Source organism: Urocitellus parryii, chromosome 15 (assembly GCF_045843805.1).
Source record: "Urocitellus parryii isolate mUroPar1 chromosome 15, mUroPar1.hap1, whole genome shotgun sequence".
In the NCBI taxonomy this organism is placed as follows: domain Eukaryota; kingdom Metazoa; phylum Chordata; class Mammalia; order Rodentia; family Sciuridae; genus Urocitellus; species Urocitellus parryii.
This window is the reverse complement of record NC_135545.1, coordinates 41,417,903-41,436,698: the sequence shown is the minus strand read 5'-3', so window position 1 is coordinate 41,436,698 and position 18,796 is coordinate 41,417,903. Positions and strand designations below refer to the sequence as shown.

The following is an 18,796-nucleotide window of genomic DNA, read 5'->3' as shown; positions in this document are numbered from 1 at the left end:
TGTCAGGGCTGTGAACTGTGTTTCCTCCTATCTGGGGGCTTCAGGAGCAGGAAGGTATCTGAAGTTGAGAGATAGGAACTTCTTGCCCTACTCTGGTGTGCGGCCTTGATGGTTCTCATGTTTGGGCCTGCATATAGCCAGATGGACTGAGGAAGCAGGTCCGGGCAAGGCAAGGTTGGGAGTGTCCAAGGAGCAGGAGGAGACACAGACCCCTCCCAGCCTCTGTTGTCCAGATCCATCTCTGCACTGGGGCCTGGCATTGCCTGGCTGATTGTGGGTCTTATCACCCCACTATATATAAAAGGAAACATTGCCTGAGAGAACACGCCTTCCCCTGGGTTTCACTGCCTGACAAGAACCCTGGGTCTGGCTCTACACCAGGTATTTCTACCCTGTTCCCTCCTGAGGTGCCGGGAATCAACTGAGCTGCAGATGGAGGGAGGGAAACTTCAGTGACTTGGGTGGCAGAAGGGTGGATGGTTTGTAAGAGTGGGAATGAGGAAGGTGTACCTGAGCATTCTTGGCTCCAGGTGGTTCCTTCATCTCCTATGCTGAGGTTGGGTTACTGAGGGGGCCCACGCAATTCTTCTTAAAATTATTCCTGGCTGGGCATTGGCTAATTTGATTTTGGTAAAAACAGCTCCCTGGAGCCCTGGCTGCCTGGAATGCAAGAGCATGCTCCCTGCCCACCCACAGTACTGGGGACTGAACACAGGTCCTTGTACATGCTGGGAAAGTAAGTGCTCTCCCTCTGAGCTACATCCCCAGATCATACATTCTTGGAAGAATGTGAGACTGTGACTCCCTCATCCTCAACACAGGCGCTTGTGCAGGAGTTTGACTATAATCATCCCCCATTATCTGTAGTTTCACTTTCTGTAGTTTTAGTCACCCTTCATTGACTACAGTCTGAAAATATTAAATGGAAAATTCCAGAAATAAACAGCTCCTACGTTTTAAATTGCTTGATATTCTAAGTAGCATGATGAAATCTTAAGCCTTGCAGTTCTGTACAACTCAGGATATGAATCATTCTTTGTCCAGAGGATACACACTGTGTGTGCTACCCACCTGTTAGTCTCTTAGGGCATCTCGGTTATCATATCAATTATCTTGGTATATCACAGTGCTAGTCCTAAAGTAATCTTTAGTTTACTTATTTATGGCCTCTAAAACACAAGAGTAGTGATACCGGCAATTCAGACATGCCAAAGAAAGGCTGTAAAGTGCTTCCTTTAAGAAAAGGAGAAAGTTTATTATAGGTTTATATAGGCAAAAATGTAGTATTCATGACTAAATATGTGTGTGTGTGTGTATACACACACACACACATATCTCATATCCATATATATATGTATATGTATACATCATATATATTCACATATATGGGAGGAGAATGTGTGTGGGGGAAGGATACTGTCCTCTGTCTCAGGCATCCACTAGAGGGTCTTGGAATATATCCCCCATGGACAGAAGACCACTGGGCATGGTTTCAGGAATGAGCATTTGCATTTGGTAATGGATAGAAAGTGACTAAATGGGGTCTGGTATACAAATCTCCTCATCTCCAAAACCTGGAGACAGTCTGGGACAAGGTGAAGGACACCTTCTAAGAAGGGTCTGGGATATGATCCATGTATTTCCCATTTCTGCATTAGTTCCATTTATTCATTTCACTGACCCCTGGAAGCTCCCAAGACCTGGTTAGAACCCCAATTATAACTTGTTCCATGGTAAAAGGTTTGAAGCTGGTCCAGTGTGTGTGTGTGGTGTGTTCGTGTGTGTGTGTGGGGGGTCCCCACTGAGTCTCACCCACATGCCCCCAAGACAATATTCAACTATTCAAAACTGCTGCTGGTGTCTGTGCCTGCTGCCAATATACTTTGAGGTATGGGAAGGGCATGGTTTTCTCAGAGCAGATGAGGGTCCCCAGCCCTGAAGAGGAATCCTGGCTCTGCTATTTATTGGCTGTGTGACCCAGAGTACTAAGAACCACTTCGCTTCTCTGTGCCCCAGTATGTGGTTTGAAGACAGTGCCCCTCTTCAGAATGGAGTGGGTAGAATAGTGTGTGCTCAGAGAGGTGCTGGGCATAGTGGGAGCTCAACACCTGTGAGACCCTTTCAGCATCCCCACACATCACTGACCCAGACTGGGTGCCCAAGTGACTGAGAGGCAGGCACTCAGCTTGTGGCAAGACTGGGGGCAGCTGACAGGCCCTAGCCTAGCTGCCAGCCTAAGAGAGTCTAACCAGATATGCAGTGGGAAGGCCTCAGGGGAGACCATGGGAAACTCCAAGGACAGGGAGAGACAGGAGACCAGGATATCCCCCCTCCCTCTTCCCCCTCATCTCAGACTCCCAGGCCCCAGAAGCTTCTCCTGGATCTGCTTGGCAGCACTCACTGGGGGAAGGGCTCTGGTCAGCCTTGAAGTTTCTCAAGGTCACCTGAGTTGGCTCAGTCTTCTCTTTCCTTCTCAGAGGCATAAGACAGTTCATTGTCCCAACTCTATCAGCAATCAGGGGCCAATGCGAGGATATGGGGACACTCAAGGGAGCTCACAGCTGTTGTCTCACCCATTAGTCCTACTGGTGAACCACCTGGAACCCTTAATGCCCACTTCAGGTCATGCATTGCTCATCGGCCCTCAGGTCCAGTCCTTGTCTTAGTTTCATAAACCAGTTGGGAGCTGCCAGGCATGGCGAGGGTCAGGTTGTGACTGGAAATTTGAACCCTGCTTTGGGGGGGCTCTGAGTCTAATGAATGGACGACAAGCTGGTGTCCTCTACACGTTGATAGAGAAAGTTTATGGTGTGGGGTGGGGTCATTCCCAGAGGAGGCTCCTGAAGCAGCCTCTGAGCACTGGGGGCTTTCCTGGTAAAGGGACCGTTTGCCCTGAGAACTGAAGCATGGTACTTACCACATAGATGAAGCAGTGGGAACGGCATTCCAAGGAAAAGGAACAGAGTGTGCAAAGGTGCAGCTGCAGGTGCCGGAACACAGGGGAGAAGTGGGACCCAGTCTGAAGCCATGGAAAAAGTAGTGTCCAAGCCCAGAAGGCCAAGAATTGTCTACTGAGCTGTGTCGGAGAAGGGGAGGGTCAGGCCATGGTTTGCCCACCTCCTGGGGCTGGCAGTCACGGATGCTGAGCAGCAACCAGCTTTCCAATGTCAATGAGTAACTTGGGGGCTAGGCCAGGCCAGGCCAGCTGCTATGGGCCTTGTGGCATTTTCCACTCCTGAGCAAGCAAGGCTGGCCCGCCTACCTGTTCAAGTGCCCGCCTTGTCCTACTGGACCCAGCCCAGCCTGCCCAGAGCTCCCCGCAGAAGGAGCCCTCTTACCTGGCAGCTGGACCAAGGGTAAGGGAATGGTTGTGGGAGGGAGTGGGAAAATGGGGTCTGGGGGCACCACCCTCTCTTTCTGTCGTCCTTTGGGGACGAATTTCCAGGGATCCATCTTGGAGTGGTTGTGGATGCTCTATGTACTTAGCTATAGGCCAAGTGCTGGAAAATGCCCAGATGAGGGCAGAGCTCTTACCAGGGGGTACTCCATGTCTGGAGTGTGGCAGTGGGAAGCAGGACAGTCCCTGAGACCCCAAGCCATGAATCCTTGTTCCAAGAGGAATGTTCTTGTGGTCAAGTCCTCTATGACCTTGGCCAGGCCCTGACCTTCAGACCTTGCCTGCAACATGAGGCAACACAGTCTTTCCATCTAAAACTTTTGTGATTTGTTGTGTGTCCGGGGATGCGGGGCTGCCGGAAAATCACTGCATTGGGATCTACGAGCTGGGGAGGTGAGGGCTTGAGAGAGACAAAGGTCTGGAGGGATCCTTGTGGGAACAAGAGCCAAGAGGGTCTGGGGTCTTGCTGGGTCTTGCTGGGGAGCTAGACACCTCCCTGCAGGCAACAGTGAGCCACAGGGAAGGAAGAGGAGGCTAGTCCATAGTGAGGTTCCTCTAGTCGTGTGAATGGGATAGAACCTCCCTTCCCACTCCTCTGGGCCAGATTCTCACTGCCATGTCCCTCAGGCCTATCCTGACCATGGTCCCTGCCTGGCTGTGGCTCCTTTGCCTCTGCGTCACCCAGGTGAGTTGGGTCCTGCCCCTCCTTCAGGCTCTGGTCTTGGGGGTTGGCACCCTTTTCCCTCAACTCCAACTGGGCCAATTTACTCACCATAGGAAGAGTATGGAAGTGGGGGGCTCAGAGCTGGGGGTGTGGAACTGATGTGGGGTCCAGAAGTCAAAAGCCAGAAGATGGATGGACTGAGGAAGAGCCAGGTCCAGAGAAGGGGCAGAAATTCCTCTTCCCATCACATCCCAGCACCTTTGTAGGAAGATAGACCATGGGTCAAGGTGAGCATTCACTCACAGGTTTTCCCTGAGGCCCAGCCTGCAGATCTGCATGTGGAAGTCCCTGAAAACTATGGTGGAAATTTCCCTTTGTACCTTATCAAGGTGAGCTTGAGAGCTGGTAAGTTCCAGCTCAGTGTCCCCTCATGTAAAGTAAGTGAAGGGGTACTCTTCAGGGGCCTGGCCTCCACTTCCTTTGGTTCCATTCTTACCAGCTGCCACTGCCCCGTGAGAAGGCTGAAGGTCGGGTTGTACTGTCAGGGGACTCAGACATGGCAACTGAGGACTCCTTTGCTGTGGACCCAGATTCTGGCTTCTTGACAGTGACCAGGGCCCTGGACAGAGAAGAACAGGCAGAATATCAGCTGCAGGTATGGTTGGCAAGGTATAGGGGAGAGTAGGCAGGGCAAGACCAGGTACTCAGTACTCTTCTTTGCCAGGTCACCCTGGAGACTGAGGATGGACATGTCTTGTGGGGTCCGCAGCATGTGATTGTGCATGTGAAGGATGAGAATGACCAGGTGCCCCAATTCTCCCAGGCCGTCTACAGAGCTCAACTGAGTCAGGGTACCAGGCCTGGTGAGTGATGAAGGAAGACAAGTTGTAGCAGTCAGGTGAACACTTAACGGAACAGCCAAGAGTAAAAAGACGATCAGTATAGGGACCAGGGCAGCCAGGGTCTAAGCTTCTCCCCCATCTCTGACCCATCCTGCGCCCTTCCCGCCTTACTGTGGGTCACGTCTATTCTTGGCTTCAGTTTTCTCATCTGTGAAGTGGGATGAAAAGTTATGTCTCACCCCCACAATCCTGATAGAAGGATGGATATAGAAGGAAGAACCAGGGAGAGAGAGGGGAGGCACAGGAGACTCCCCACCCCCACCATCTCTTACAGTGTATCTTCTCCCCACCCACCAGGCGTCCCCTTCCTCTTCCTGGAGGCTTCAGATGGGGATGCACCAGGAACAGCAAACTCAGATCTTCGATTCCGGATCCTGAACCAGGCTCCAGCCCAGCCTTCGCCAGACATGTTCCAGTTGGAGCCTCAACTGGGGGCTCTGGCTCTCAGTCCTGAGGGTGAGCCTGAGGAGAGTCAGGGAAACTGAAGAAGAGAGGCTCTGAGCTGCAAATGAGTTGGAGCTGGAGATGAATGGGGAGAAAAGGATGGAGAGCAAGGCGGGGGTCATGCCTGGCTGTGCGTGGAGAGCTAGGAAACAGGGTGGTGTGCCTCTACCCCACACCCAGGAAACCAGGTAGAAATGGCTCAAAGGGGCTGTGGTCCAGGAACCTCAGAGCTGAAGGCAGAAGAGACCTCGACAGGGAGTTCAGACTAGCAGCACTGCTTGAGGATGAAATAAAAAAGTGAATCATACCTCAACCCAGCCAGTCACCCCTCACACATTTACCCTGACACCACCCATAGAGCCCATCTGTCCAACACTCACATATGCACATACTCTTCCATGCACTCACCCAAATCCCTATCCATCAACCCAGTAAATTGTTCATTCATCCAATGATCATCTCCCACCGTACCCACGTCTACCACATCTCCATCTTGGCTATCCGTCTACCCCTCACATCACTGTGTGAGTAGATATGGAAATGACATTGCAAACTATCAAATCCTAGTTGGAATCTCATGATGGTGTTAAACGCTCCTCTCATCCTTTGGGCAAGAGAGTGTTCTGAACCTCTGCCACTGGATTGGCTTTGTGTTTGGTATCTGCTGAGAAGGTTACTCTAGTTCTTGCTCCCTGGCCTCATGCTTGGATAACCATCCTATTCCTTCTAGGGAACACCAGTCTAGACCATGCCCTGGAGGGGTCCTACCAGCTGTTGGTACAGGTCAAGGACATGGGTGACCAAGCCTCAGGCCACCAGGCCACAGCCACCATAGAGATCTCCATAGTAGAGAACACCTGGGTGCCCCTAGGACCTATATACCTGGCAGAGAATCTTGAAGTCCTGTACCCACACTACATTGCCCAGGTAAGTAAGTGGTTTTCAGTGGCCAAAGCAATCCTAGATGGTGCAGTTGAACCTGAGGCTCATGGACTGTTGGAACCAACTTGACCCCCACTCCTCCTTCCACTCTTCCCATTACTTCTCACTGTAGAGGAGGGTATATAAGGCTTTGGGACCAAGCCCATAGTCCCTAACCTGCCATCCTCTGGCAGGTGTAGCTCTGTGTTCTGATCTCTCCAGCTTGCCCAAGGCTTTCTTGGGGAGAACAGCTGCTACCTCTTGCTGCCATGGGGATTGTCACCCAGGACAGGAATGTCTCAGGCCTTCTCTAGGAATGTCCTTGGGTCAGGCCCAGCTTGAAAGGACAGAAAAGAAAGTAACCTGGTTATTAGGGCACTGTGGGACAGGGCCAGGCTTGAATCAAGGCAAAGTCACAATGACAAGTGCCCCCTGCAGGGGAATCTACCTGGCCTCAAGACTTAGGGAGGAGAGAAATTTGCCTAAAGTCACATGGTAATTGGGTCAGGCACCTTGCTTGGGTACCTCTGTGGGACACAAGGGCTGACATTGAACATTCCTGCGCTTGGCATGGGTGTCTTCACTCTGTACCCTCCTCTCAGGCACGTTGGAGTGGAGGGGATGTGCGCTATCACCTGGAGAGCCAGCCCCCTGGGCCCTTCAAAGTGGACACAGAGGGGAAACTCTACGTGACCAGGGAGCTGGACCGAGAGGCCCAGGCTGAGGTGAGGTGAGAGGGAAGCCAGGGAGGTAGGCGGGAGGGTGCTTAGTCACTGGTTGGCTTTTGGGGATGTCACATCCCCCACAGACACTGAGGCAGTGGAAGAGAGCCCAGGAGAGCTGGAGCTGGCCACCAGAAGGGACTGGAACCATCCTTGGCCCTGACCTGAAGCCTCCCACTGCCCACTGCAGTTTGTGCTCCAGGTGCGGGCTCAGAATTCCCGTGGTGAGGACTACACGGCGCCTCTGGAGTTACACGTGGTGGTGATGGATGAGAACGACAACGGACCCGTCTGCCTCCCACATGGGCCCTCAGTCAGCATCCCCGAACTCAGCCCCCCAGGTGTGCTGTGGGTCTGGGCAGAGGTGAGGGAAAGGTGCAGTCTCTGAGAACCATCCCCTTGTGCTTCTCTGGGGTAAGGGACTCTAGCTTCAGGCCCCTATATGAATGTCCCTCTCCAATACTCCTCCGCACACAAGCTCAAGTTGAGTTCAGCACAAAAAAAGAAACATGGAGTGGGAGGCTAGGGCCTCCAGTCTGGGCCGTGGTCCCACCCAGGTGTGGCCTGTCTTGTAGGCACTGAAGTGACTAGGTTGTCGGCAGAGGACGCAGATGCCCCTGGCTCTCCCAATTCCTACGTTGTGTATCAGCTGCTCAGTCCTGAACCTGTGGAGGGGGCTGAGGGGAGACTCTTTGAGCTGGATCCTACTTCAGGCTCTGTGACTCTGGGGACTGCTCCACTCCAAGCCAGCCAGAACATTCTGCTTCAGGTGCTAGCCACTGACCTAGCAGGAGCAGAGGGTGGTAAGTGCCCTGTTGGTGACCTGGGTCTCCTACCCACTCTGTTCCCACTGGAGTCTCACCAACACGAAGCTTGTTCCCGCCTCAGCCCTCAGCAGCACGTGTGAGATTGCAGTTACAATCACAGACATCAATGACCACGCCCCTGAGTTTACCGCCTCCCAGGTAAGTAAAAGCAGGAAGGAGACCTTGGGAAGGGTGCTGGTAGGGCTCACCACCCCTCGCCCTCTCTCCAGATTGGGCCTATAAGCCTCCCTGAGGATGTCGAGCCTGGGACTTTGGTAGCCACTCTCATGGCCACTGATGCTGACCTTGAGCCTGCCTTCCGCCTCATGGACTTTGCCATTGAAGCAGGAAACGTGGAAGGGATATTCGGCCTGGATTGGGAGCCAGACTCTGATCATGTGCAACTCAGACTCCGCAAGGTAAGGGTCTGAGTAGATGTAAAAGGGGTGCATGTGCACATACACACAGGCACATGCACACACGCATAGGTGTGCCACGCCCCAGCCCACACAGTGACCTGGGCCTCTCTGGTTCCAGAACCTCAGCTATGAGGCTGCTCCCCATCACAAGGTAGTGGTGGTAGTGCGGAACGTGGAAGAACTGGTGGGCCCAGGCCCAGGCCCTGGATCCACAGCCACAGTGACCGTGCTGGTGGAGAGAGTGATACCACCCCCCAAGTTAGACCAGGAAAGCTACGAGGCCAGGATCCCAGTCAGCACCCCAGCTGGCTCGCTGCTGCTGACCATCCAGCCCTCAGACCCTAGGAGCAGAGCCCTCAGGTGAGCCAAAAGCCCAGCCCTTACCTGGGCTGGATCTATCTTGCTCCCCAGGATGACTCCAGGGCCTCAGACGAGATTCACATTATCTATGGCCTAGAATAGTGATTGTGATTCTTGGGGGAATCAAGTCTGGGTGGATTGGGCAGGGTATGGAGGCAGTGTTCAGACCCCATAGAAGCTCACCTGGAGGGGCTTCCTCCACATTGCATCCAGGTAGAAGCACAGACAAAGCTTTCCCCAGGCTCTGATCCCATCCAGACCCCTTTGCAGTGTGCCCTGGACCTAGTTGAATTAGGTCCCCCGTTACTGTGGTAGACTTCCCCTACCCACAGTATCCATTGTTCAATTCCCCCAGCACCAGCAGGTCCTGAGCTGGGGAGAGAGCCTACTGTCTCCCTTGAATCACAGAGAGAATGTGAACTTGAGCACGTCACACTGACCTGGGGATTTCTGGGCAAGACCTCATACATAGTCCCAGTGCCTCCTTACCTCTACCCTCTTCTCTGGGCCTCAGGTTCTCCCTGGTCAATGACTCAGAGGGCTGGCTATCCATCAAGGAATTCTCTGGGGAAGTGTACACGGCCAAGTCCCTGCATGGCGCCGGGCCTGGGGACTCATACACAGTGCTTGTGGAGGCCCAGGATGCAGGTATGGCCAGGCAATATGGGGGCCTCTGGGAGGTAGGCACTGGGACTACATATTGAAGTAGCTCCATATGCAAATCTTACTAACTCCATATGCAAACCTCAGACAGATGGACAGACAGGCAGGACTGAGCTTCCTCCTTAGGATCTTTACAGACAACCAACAAGCCCCAGGCAGGAGAGAGGGACAAGGAGCTAAGTCCAGTGTCTCTTTCTGAGAATGGGTCTACCCTCAGGTAGTAAGAGGGAGCCAGGTAGACCTGGTCTCTGCCTCCCCTCTTCCACCACCCTCTCGCTTCCCACTTGAAATCCCCCAACCCAGTCCCTTAACTTCTGGATGGCCTCTTAGGGTGTTGGCTTCAGGAACAAGCTCAGGACAGAGGTACTAGATTGGAGAGGTGGAAGGAGGTCCAGGGACTGCCTTTAGAGCAGAGGTGTTGGGAGATGAGCCAAATGGGACACTGCTGAGGCCAGGTGTGGAGGACTGTGAATGGAGCTTTTACAGGATGAACAGCTGGCCCTGGGGAGGGTAAGTCATAAGGCTCAAGGAAGACCAACAGGGGTGGGCTTTTCTATGGTGAGGGTGCTGCCATGTGGCTGGGTGCTGGCATCAGTAGCAGGGGTGGCAATGGGGGCAGGTTTGGCATTCAGAAAGGCACAGGTAGACAAATGACTGCTCAGATAATGAAGGAGTGAAGCTCATTGTGAGGAAGAGGCTGCCATGGGGATGATGGTGGGAGGAGAGAAGGAGTGGATGGAGTGGAGGCAGAGTGGCAGGGAGGTAGCAGGATGAAACTGATGGGTTATGTAGGGAGAGAGCAGCCCAGGGACTCTGGAGCTCAATCCTACCCCCAACCATGCAGATGAGCCAGGACTGAGTACCTCTGCCACCCTCGTGGTCCACTTCCTAAAGGCCCCTCCTGCCCCCACCCCGACTCTGGCCCTTGTACCTGCTCGGCACCTCTGCACACCACGCCAGGACTATGGTGTGCTCATCACCAGTGAGGACCCTGACCTGGCCAGTGGGCATGGTCCCTACAGCTTTGCCCTTGGTCCCAATCCCACGGTACAGCGAGATTGGCGCCTCCAGCCTCTCAATGGTATGTGATGGGGGAAGATAGGGAGGGTCACCTGGAAGTGAGATGGGGGTGGCATCAGACCTAAGGGAAGTAGCCCCCAGTGAACCTGTCAAGCTAATGACCCTGGTCACTTCCTGCAACCTGACAGGTTCCCATGCCTACCTTACCCTGGCCCTGCATTGGGTAGAGCCACGAGAACACATAGTCCCTGTGATTGTCAGCCACAATGCCCGGATGTGGCAGCTCCTGGTTCGAGGTAAGGCTGGGGCTTAAGTTAGGGAGCCTGAGGGAGCATCAGGATGCAGGGGGAAGGGCTGGTACCCATCATGAGACCTCACAAGGACAGCGTACACCTGTGCTCGCTTACATATTTGTGATTGAGCCCACACACCTGCATGCACCCAGGCACACACATTCACATACCCATGCATATGTGTGTGACAGAAATACAACTCAGCTAGCTGGCCAGGCAGGAGTCTCTAAGCAGCCAAGAGAGCCCTCCTGCATCGCTCTCACCTTCCTCTACTCTGTCCCCCAGTGATTGTGTGTCGCTGCAATGTGGAGGGGCAGTGCATGCGCAAGGTGGGCCGCATGAGGGGCATGCCCACGAAGCTGTCGGCAGTTGGCATCCTTGTGGGCACCCTAGTAGCAATAGGTAATGGAGGATGGGCTCCTGCATGGGGGAGAGTGATGGTTGGTTGGGGCCACAACTTTCATATGAACAGTGCCCCTTGTCCCTATAATGACACTGGAAAAAGGAACCCCCAACACCCCTGCTCATTATACTCATGCCCCTGGTATCATAGTCATCATAATCATTACTTATAACAGCATTTTCTATTATGCGATTTGTGCACTGTGTCAGGCCCTGTGATAAACACTTTACGTGGATTGTCACATGGAATCCTCTCTTCACTCTGCAAGGTAGATCTTGGTATCTTCCTATTTTGCACATGAGGTCCCTGCAGATCAGAGAGATGAATAACTTGCCTGAAGTTACACGGCAGAGCCCAGGTCTTCCCAGCTTAGTTCCTGCTGTTCAAACCAACCTCTCCATTCCCTGTATTTATTTAGCTCCTTAAAATTTTTTCCTTGCTGGTTTTCTTTGCTGGTTCTGGCAAAAAGCTATGATGTGCCTTTCTCCTGGAGGAACACAGGAGCAACTTACTGACTCTCAGATGAACTCCAACCAAACTGTCCCCCAGAGAAGGGGACTCTGGTGGCTTGAGTGTTCCAGGGCTGCCTCAGTGCAGCGAGGGCCTGGTGAGGTACAAGGAGACCAAGTGGTCTGAAATGTCAGGCACTCAGGGTCATACCAGTCCATCTTCTGGGATACTGTCTAGGAAACTTCCTCTCTTTATTAAAACCAATGCCAATAGCAATGGGTCCCTAGTAATGGAAAAGTCCCACAGCCCCTTCTGAGGGTTGATCCATCCCTCTTGGGCCCCTCAGGCTTCTTCCTCATCCTCATCTTCACCCACCTCGCCCTGGCGAGGAAGAAGGACCTGGATCAGCCAGCAGACAGTGTGCCCCTGAAGCCAGCCGTCTGAGGGACCCAGGAAGCTCCAGCTGGAAGTGTTGGCCTCTGACTCCATCTGAACCCACTGGGAAAGGTTCCAGTACCCAAGGTCCAGTGGAGATGAGGACAGAGTAAAAGCCCTTACACCCTCCTGGGCAGAGGCACTGTTACCTGACAAGTCCCCAGAGCCTGGACACTGACTTTAATGGGTTATCCATGGGAGTACTCCAAATGGCAGCTTGTGGTCCAATAATAAAGCCTCAGCGAGTGGGGCTGGGCTCTAAAGGATGGCCATGCCGTGTCTGAGTGTCCACAGGCATGTGTGCATGCACGTGTGGGTGTGAACACACCTATCCCTTCATGCCTTCCCCATCTCCTGCTGCACAGAATGGGTCTGGGGGCTTAAGGGACAAGACTGGGGTCCCTTGTAAGGAAGAATATGGGGCATCATGTGGGCTATTGGTGAAAATGGGGCCAAAGCAAGAAGGGTCACTAACCCCAGATGGGTTAACTGTGCAGGTGATGGTGAAGAGGGCAGTGCTGGAGTGTGTCATTCTTGTATTTTCAGGACATCATTTTGGCTATGGCAGGACATGACCTTGGAGTCTGTGTCCTATGCTCGATATTCGAGAATACTTCTATCCCTGTGCATGAGTCACCTGCACCCAGAGGTGGGCTGAGGTCTCTCAGTCTCAGAAGGAGCTTATTAAGGGATCTTTCTCTCTCTCTCTCTCTCTCTCTCTCTCTCTCTCTCTCTCTCTCTCTTTCTTTCTTGCAGATGGGCACTATAGCTTTATTTTATTTTATTTTTATATGGTGCTGAGGATCGAACCCAGTGCCTCACATGTGCTAGGTGAGTGCTCTGCCACTGAGCCACAGCCACAGCTCCTGTTCAGGAATCTTGAGGGCCCTGTAAGCAGGAACCAAAGAGGTGAGGTGATGGGTGTCCTTCTGCCCCAGTTCAGGCTCCAAGGCACTTCAGGTTTTTTCTAAGCAGGCTGGTGAGCACACAGGGCCTCTGCAGAAACTCAGGGAAGGGGAGTCACTCAGATGGACGCCATTGCATTGGACAGGAACCCCTGTGGATCACCCTGGAGTTGCTACTGCCCCAGGTGAACTCTGCCTCTGGCCCAAGTTAAGCCATGGCCCTGGTGCTCTGCTAAACCCACACCTGCAGAGCACCCTCTAATCCCTGCCCCTTGACCTACCCAGACACAAGCTGATCCCACATGTCCCTTTCCTGATAGTCTCTGGGGAGCCAGGGTGGGACTTGCCATCCCAGGCACCCTGGGCTGATGATGGTAAATCACGGGGAAGGAAGAAAAACAATCTCGGTGGGGCCCAGCCCTATTTTTAGGAGATAATCTCTCCATGGCTGGCAGATTCTGTGGGATGGGGGCCAAGGCTAGCCAAGAGAAATAGAGCAGCATTCTGGCTGGCCTGCAGGAGCCTGAAGATGTATTAAGAGACCACCCTGTACTCAGGGACCATGCCACCCCACCATTGGAGGTTACACTGCCCACCCCAGCCCAAGCAAGGCTTTCCTGCTGCTCTCAGAGGATTGTCTGTTTGGCTCAGAAGTCTTCAGGGAACAAAGTTCCTTGGAGGTTGCAGCTTATCTAATCTTCTCATCAACTTGCTAGGGTAGATTATTGTTCCCATTTGCAGTGGAGGATCTTGAAGGTCAAGGAGGTTAAGGGCTGTAGTCAGAGTCTTGGAACCAGATCACAATGCAAAACTGTGTGGCCAAGGTCCATATTACCTCTCTAGAAGTATCCACAGCCTTCAGCTGGTCTCTGCTTCCACAGATTCCCCTAGAAAACCATTCTAGAACACCCTGGCAGCTTCTTCAGGTAAAGGTAGAAATTTGGATCACAAAAAGATAGAAGGACCATCCCAGTTTCATCCAACCAGTGAGATTTGGCAACTAAGCTAGAACCTCCCTGCTCTCTGGGTCTTTGTTCTGGATGCATGGGTAGGTGGCTGGATGAGTGAGTCAGGTGGGTGCGTGAGTAATAGTTGCATGGGTAGGTAGCTGGGTGGGTGGATAGGTTAGTGGGGGGGATGGGTTGATGAGGAGGTGGATGGGGAACCAACAAAGGAAAGGGTAGATAACCGGATGCCAGGGCAAATTGAAGCGTCTGCCCCAGTTTGAGGGTTTCTTCCTTTAGCCTGCAGACCCTAGGCCACTCCCTGTTTGCATCAGTGCTAAGGGCCAAGGCTCAATTTCCCTGAGCACCTATGGGCATACATTTCTGAGCCTCATTCTAAAGAGGAAGGTGAGGGTCATCAAGAGAGAGAAACATTTTAGCAATAGAGCAGTGCATGTTTGTAGGGATTCACACTAGTGAGGCGGGCCTCACGCTGTAGGCAGAGCTTAAATCCTAACAGAGCAAGGTGGAGTACCAAGAGGTACTCTCTGGGTAGAACAGCATGCAATCTGTGCCCCATTTCATCCTTGCTTGTGTTCCTAGGTAAATCACTTTGGTTCTCCAAGTCTCAGTTTACTTATTGGTAAATGGGCCTCAATTCATGGGGCTGTTTCGAGAACTGCATGAGAAAAATTCTTGCAAAATGTGTTTAGCAGAGTCCAGGAACACTGCAGGAGCTTAACAAATGTGGCTTTCTCTAGTCCCCAAAATGCCTGCATCTCCACACTCCCTAGAGGCCCCATAAGGTCCAGGCTTTGGGGAGGGAATATGGAGAAGGGTCCCTGCTCCAGCCCCAGCTGGCCTTGCTGGGCGACCCAAGGCACTGCTTCCTGCCTGGGCTCCTTTCCAGACCCTAGGCTTTCTCTGGCTCTGTTGTTAAGGGGTCTCACGCATCTCTGACTGGGCTGGAGCTGGAGGGGTGGAGGGATCAGCCCCAAAGTGGGGCTCATGCTCTCCTTCTCCCAGGCCCCTTCCAGAAGCACAAGGCCAGATCAAAGAGACCCAGCACTGAGGACCAGGAGGCGTACTGGGAAAGAATGTAAACATGAGGATATTTTTAAACTTTTTCCAGCCCCAGTGATAGAGCTCTTGAAGCAAGAGGCCTGGAGGTCAGTCCAGCCCTCACCTCCAAAGAATGAAACAGTCTGGGGACCCCAAAGACCCCCCCACCCACACCTATATCTACCAAAGGACTCTAGATTGGGGCCTCAGGACAGAAATTCTTCCTGGGATCTCACCTCCAGACGTCCTGCTGCTGTAGGATAACATGTTTCCTACTGAGAAGACCTCAGAGGTGTGGAAGGATTCAAGGATGCAGGCATGGTGGGAGCCCACCTGGAAAGCTAGTTGGGGAACTCAATTTGGGAGACTCCCTCGGCAGCTTTTCACTCTATCAGGCATGAGTGTGCACACGTGTGTTCCCGTGAGTGTGTAAGTGTGCGCAGCAGTTTCGCCTGTGTGCTATTGGAACGTGAGCTTGCATCCCTCCACCTCTTTCCCTAGCAACCCTGACCTCCTTCCCAGGGCCCTGTAGGTGGAGAGAAAAGAGGCAGCAGTGAGGGCCAAGGGAAAGAGTCACCTGAGATCAGGGGCAGATGGGGAGGGCAAGGGGGCTGGGGCGAGGGCAGGGAGGGGGCCTGGGTCCCTGTTCATGATGTGAGTCAGTCTGTGAGAACTGCAGGGGCCACTGATGTGGGGACCAGGGAACTTGACTCCCTGAATCATGCCCAGGTGTTTGCAGTGACTCAGGAACATGAAGAGAAGGCTCCCTGGATCTCTCCACTTCCGGTGTCACAGTGATGCCCACCAGGGGTTCCATGACAACAACCTCTTCCCTGAGTGACGACGTGGCAACCCTCTCACAGTCACAGCTGTGTCACAAAGAGACTGGTGCAGGGAAATCAGCCATGCTATGACCCTTTCCACTGTGGTCATATCATGGAGACCCCTACGCATGGGACATGGGGGCCCTCACCCTATCCATATGCCCACTGACCAGCCCTCTCAGGGTGCTGTTGCCAGAAGAGTGAGGGCCCCATCTCCTGGAGAGCCTTAGCTGGCTCTTTCCCTTGCTTCAGTGAGCCGCTTCCCCTGCTTAGGGGCTCAGAGGGGGACTGCACCGAGCTCCAGGTCACACAGCTCCTCAATGGAGGTCAGGGTGCAGTCCCCTGGCCAAGATCCAGAAGGCTACAGCGTTGTCTACCCCAGATCCCCTGCTGCCCTGCAGGGCTGAGGCTTGCCCTTGACCATACAGTGTGGGGGCACTTCCAGCCCAGAAGGACAGTGGGAGCTCGGCAGGACTGGGCAGGGAGACCCAGAGACCTGTCTTCCATCTGAGGGCCAAAACTGCCCTCCTGAAGGCATTGTTGTGTTGTCCCAAATTGTGGTGTCCCTGTGTGTGCTCCCCCCAGAGCTGTTGCTATTCTTACTCACTTGGTGGTGGCAGTAGGGTCAGAGATAGTGGCAGGGTGGGAAGGAGTCATGAGCACCCGCTCCTTATCTGACACATTCCCTGGAAACTTGGCAGGGGCTGCCAGCCTCTGGGGGCCTGGGCAGGGTGGGGGTGAGGTGGTCACAGGGCTGGGATGGGGGCTGGGCTCACTGCAGTTGAGGCCCTGCTCCAGCTGCCTCTGCTACAGCCGGGCGAGGTCTGGTCAGAACTGGTCTGGGGATTCTAATGGGATTCCTTCCCATGCGTCCTTCTCAGTGCTACCCAGTCCAACCAGAATGTACCACCATTGTTCCCGTCTCTGAGCCTCTGACACTCCAGAGGACAATGCATTGCCTGTCGACAGTGAACAGCACTGGACTGGGGGCCACAGAAGCCCAGATTGGCCATGGCCCTCCCCATTTCTTAGCCGTGTGACCTTGGGCAAGTCACCTTTTTTCTCTGAGCTTGTTTCTTCATCCCTTTCCCAGGCTCTTGTAGGGATCCCAGGGTCCAACATTCAGAAAGGTGGGCTAAGGGATGGAACTTGTATCTATGTGTGTGTGTACTCACTTGTGTGTGCATGTGCGCACACACATGCATACTCAGGGGTGAGGGGCCAGAATGGGAAGAGGGAGGCACACGGGTCCCCCACCTCGGAGACTCCCGCCCCATGAATTTTCCATTGGCACGTCGGCACTCTCTCCCTCAAAATAGGCCCTACCAGCCGTGCGCGACAGAGCCCAGACTGAGGGGCCTTTATTTAGCTGCCCTTTGATTGTCAGCTCTTGAGCCACTGCTATTTCAAGCCCCAACGCCTAGAGGAGTAGGGCCAAATGGGGGGTTAACTCAGTGGGTCTGGCTGGCTCCCTGAAGGCATCCCCAAGGGGGTCAGCCCTGCCCTCTCTCTCCTAGCACGGCTGGCAGGGAGAGCGCAGCCTCCCTGAGGCTCAACCATCCACCTCCAGGGAAGCTGCAGACCTGGCAAAACCAACCCTGGGCCACACTCCACCCTCTCACCCAGAGAAGAGCAGGCTGTGGAGATTAACTGAGATAATACAAACAAAGCCCTGTCTTAACACAGGGGCTAGCACATAATTGGCCTTCAAAAAATGGAATAGGGGCGGGCTGAGGATGTGGCTCAAGCGGTAGCATGCTTGCCTGGCATGCGCACGGCACTGGGTTTGATCCTCAGCACCACATACAAATAAAAATAAAGATGTTGTGTCCACTGAAAAACTAAAAAATAAATATTAAAAAAAAATCTCTAAAAAATGGAAAAGGAGGCTCGGGTGTAGCTCAGTGGCAGAGCACTTGCCTGGCATGCATGAGGCCTGAGTTCCATTTCTAGTACCAAAGAAAGAAGAAGAAAAACAAGAGCTACAACTCTTATTGCCACAGTCAGTCTTGGTTTGTTGTTTTAGCAACTTTTTTTTTTTTTTAATTAGATTTCCTTCCAGTCTTTTTTTCTGAGCATTTGTCTCATGCTGCTGGGCTCAGGACATGACCTTCTCCCACACTCCCATATACACAGACACAACAGTTTTCAGCAGGGAGGAACCCAGACCTGCTGGAGTGTCCCTCCACAGATCTGCCGGCTGCTCCCTCAAGGATCACCCACTCTATAAATTTAGGGTCCATAATTCCTGACATTATACTTGACCTTTAGAGTATCTGTGGTTGTACCCATAATTTATGTCATCTTCTCAAACGTTCCTACCCACACAGGATTTCAAAGCCACAGATTCTGAAAGTCAATTTCTAGATGTTGTAGCTCCAAGTGGCCCCTGCACCTGGATTCTAGAATGAACGCTCTAATTAGAACCCAAAGAAACGGGCTCATTCAACAGCTGACAGGAGAAGGAATTTTCTGGTTGTTCAGGTGCATAAGATTCGATGATGGATCCTAAGGACAAAAGCAGATGCTCTGGGCTTCCTGGTCAGAGTGTGCATGTGTATAGAGGTGTGGGCTGCCAGAGAGGACCATATGTGGGAACAAGATTCTAGGAAGTGGCTAGGAAGAGAACAGGAGTGTGGCTGAGCCAGGCCTTCCCCTTCTCAGTCAGGGTCATTTCCCAGCAGGGCAGCAATGTCAGTTGGGGTTAGGGGGTCACATGTTTTACTCTTCCACCAAATGGTTACTGGACAAGGTGAGATTTCCTTGTTACCCAAAGAACAAAAATAGGTCCCAGGTGATGATTTGCAATCCATGCCCAGAACTACCAGGGTTTATTCTGAGAGTGACAGGCACAGGGCCAGGTCAGGTGGGACAGCTGGAAGTGGCATCCTTGGCCTGTGGGTGGACACCCTGCCCTCTTGGGGATGCTGAATGGGGGTGGGGGACTGAAACTGCATACCAGCTGACCCTCAATAGTCCAATCCTGACTCAGCCATGTGACCTCAGACGAGCCACTTGGCATGTCTGAGTGTCAGATTCCTGCACAAATGCTGGAACCTGGGTCCCTACTTTTCAATGAGGCTGAGAATTTGGAGAATTTGAGAGATGGCTCAATAGATGGGTGAATCCCCACTTTAGCTGTCTCAGAGCCAGGCCTACATG

The 18,796-nt window shown here is 53.0% G+C and overlaps 1 protein-coding gene across 4 annotated transcripts; it reads left to right on the top strand.

The window, feature by feature from the left end:
• The first annotated feature begins 4,037 nt into the window (after window positions 1-4,037).
• Window positions 4,038-11,908, top strand: Cdh16 (cadherin 16). 4 transcript variants are annotated; one of them, XM_026392651.2, is made up of 17 exons: window positions 4,038-4,082; window positions 4,367-4,450; window positions 4,561-4,716; window positions 4,786-4,924; window positions 5,261-5,419; window positions 6,138-6,334; window positions 6,931-7,053; window positions 7,241-7,391; window positions 7,626-7,853; window positions 7,939-8,015; window positions 8,087-8,275; window positions 8,394-8,635; window positions 9,150-9,279; window positions 10,259-10,379; window positions 10,507-10,614; window positions 10,897-11,013; window positions 11,811-11,908. In XM_026392651.2, the coding sequence occupies exons 1-17, from the start codon at window positions 4,038-4,040 to the stop codon at window positions 11,906-11,908; spliced, it is 2,364 nt and encodes a 787-aa protein (XP_026248436.2). The 4 variants fall into 4 exon arrangements, with proteins under 4 accessions (XP_026248436.2, XP_026248434.2, XP_026248435.2 ...); XM_026392649.2 differs by having other exon boundaries at window positions 9,150-9,283; window positions 10,143-10,379; XM_026392650.2 differs by having other exon boundaries at window positions 9,150-9,287; window positions 10,213-10,379.
• The last annotated feature ends 6,888 nt before the right edge of the window (window positions 11,909-18,796 follow it).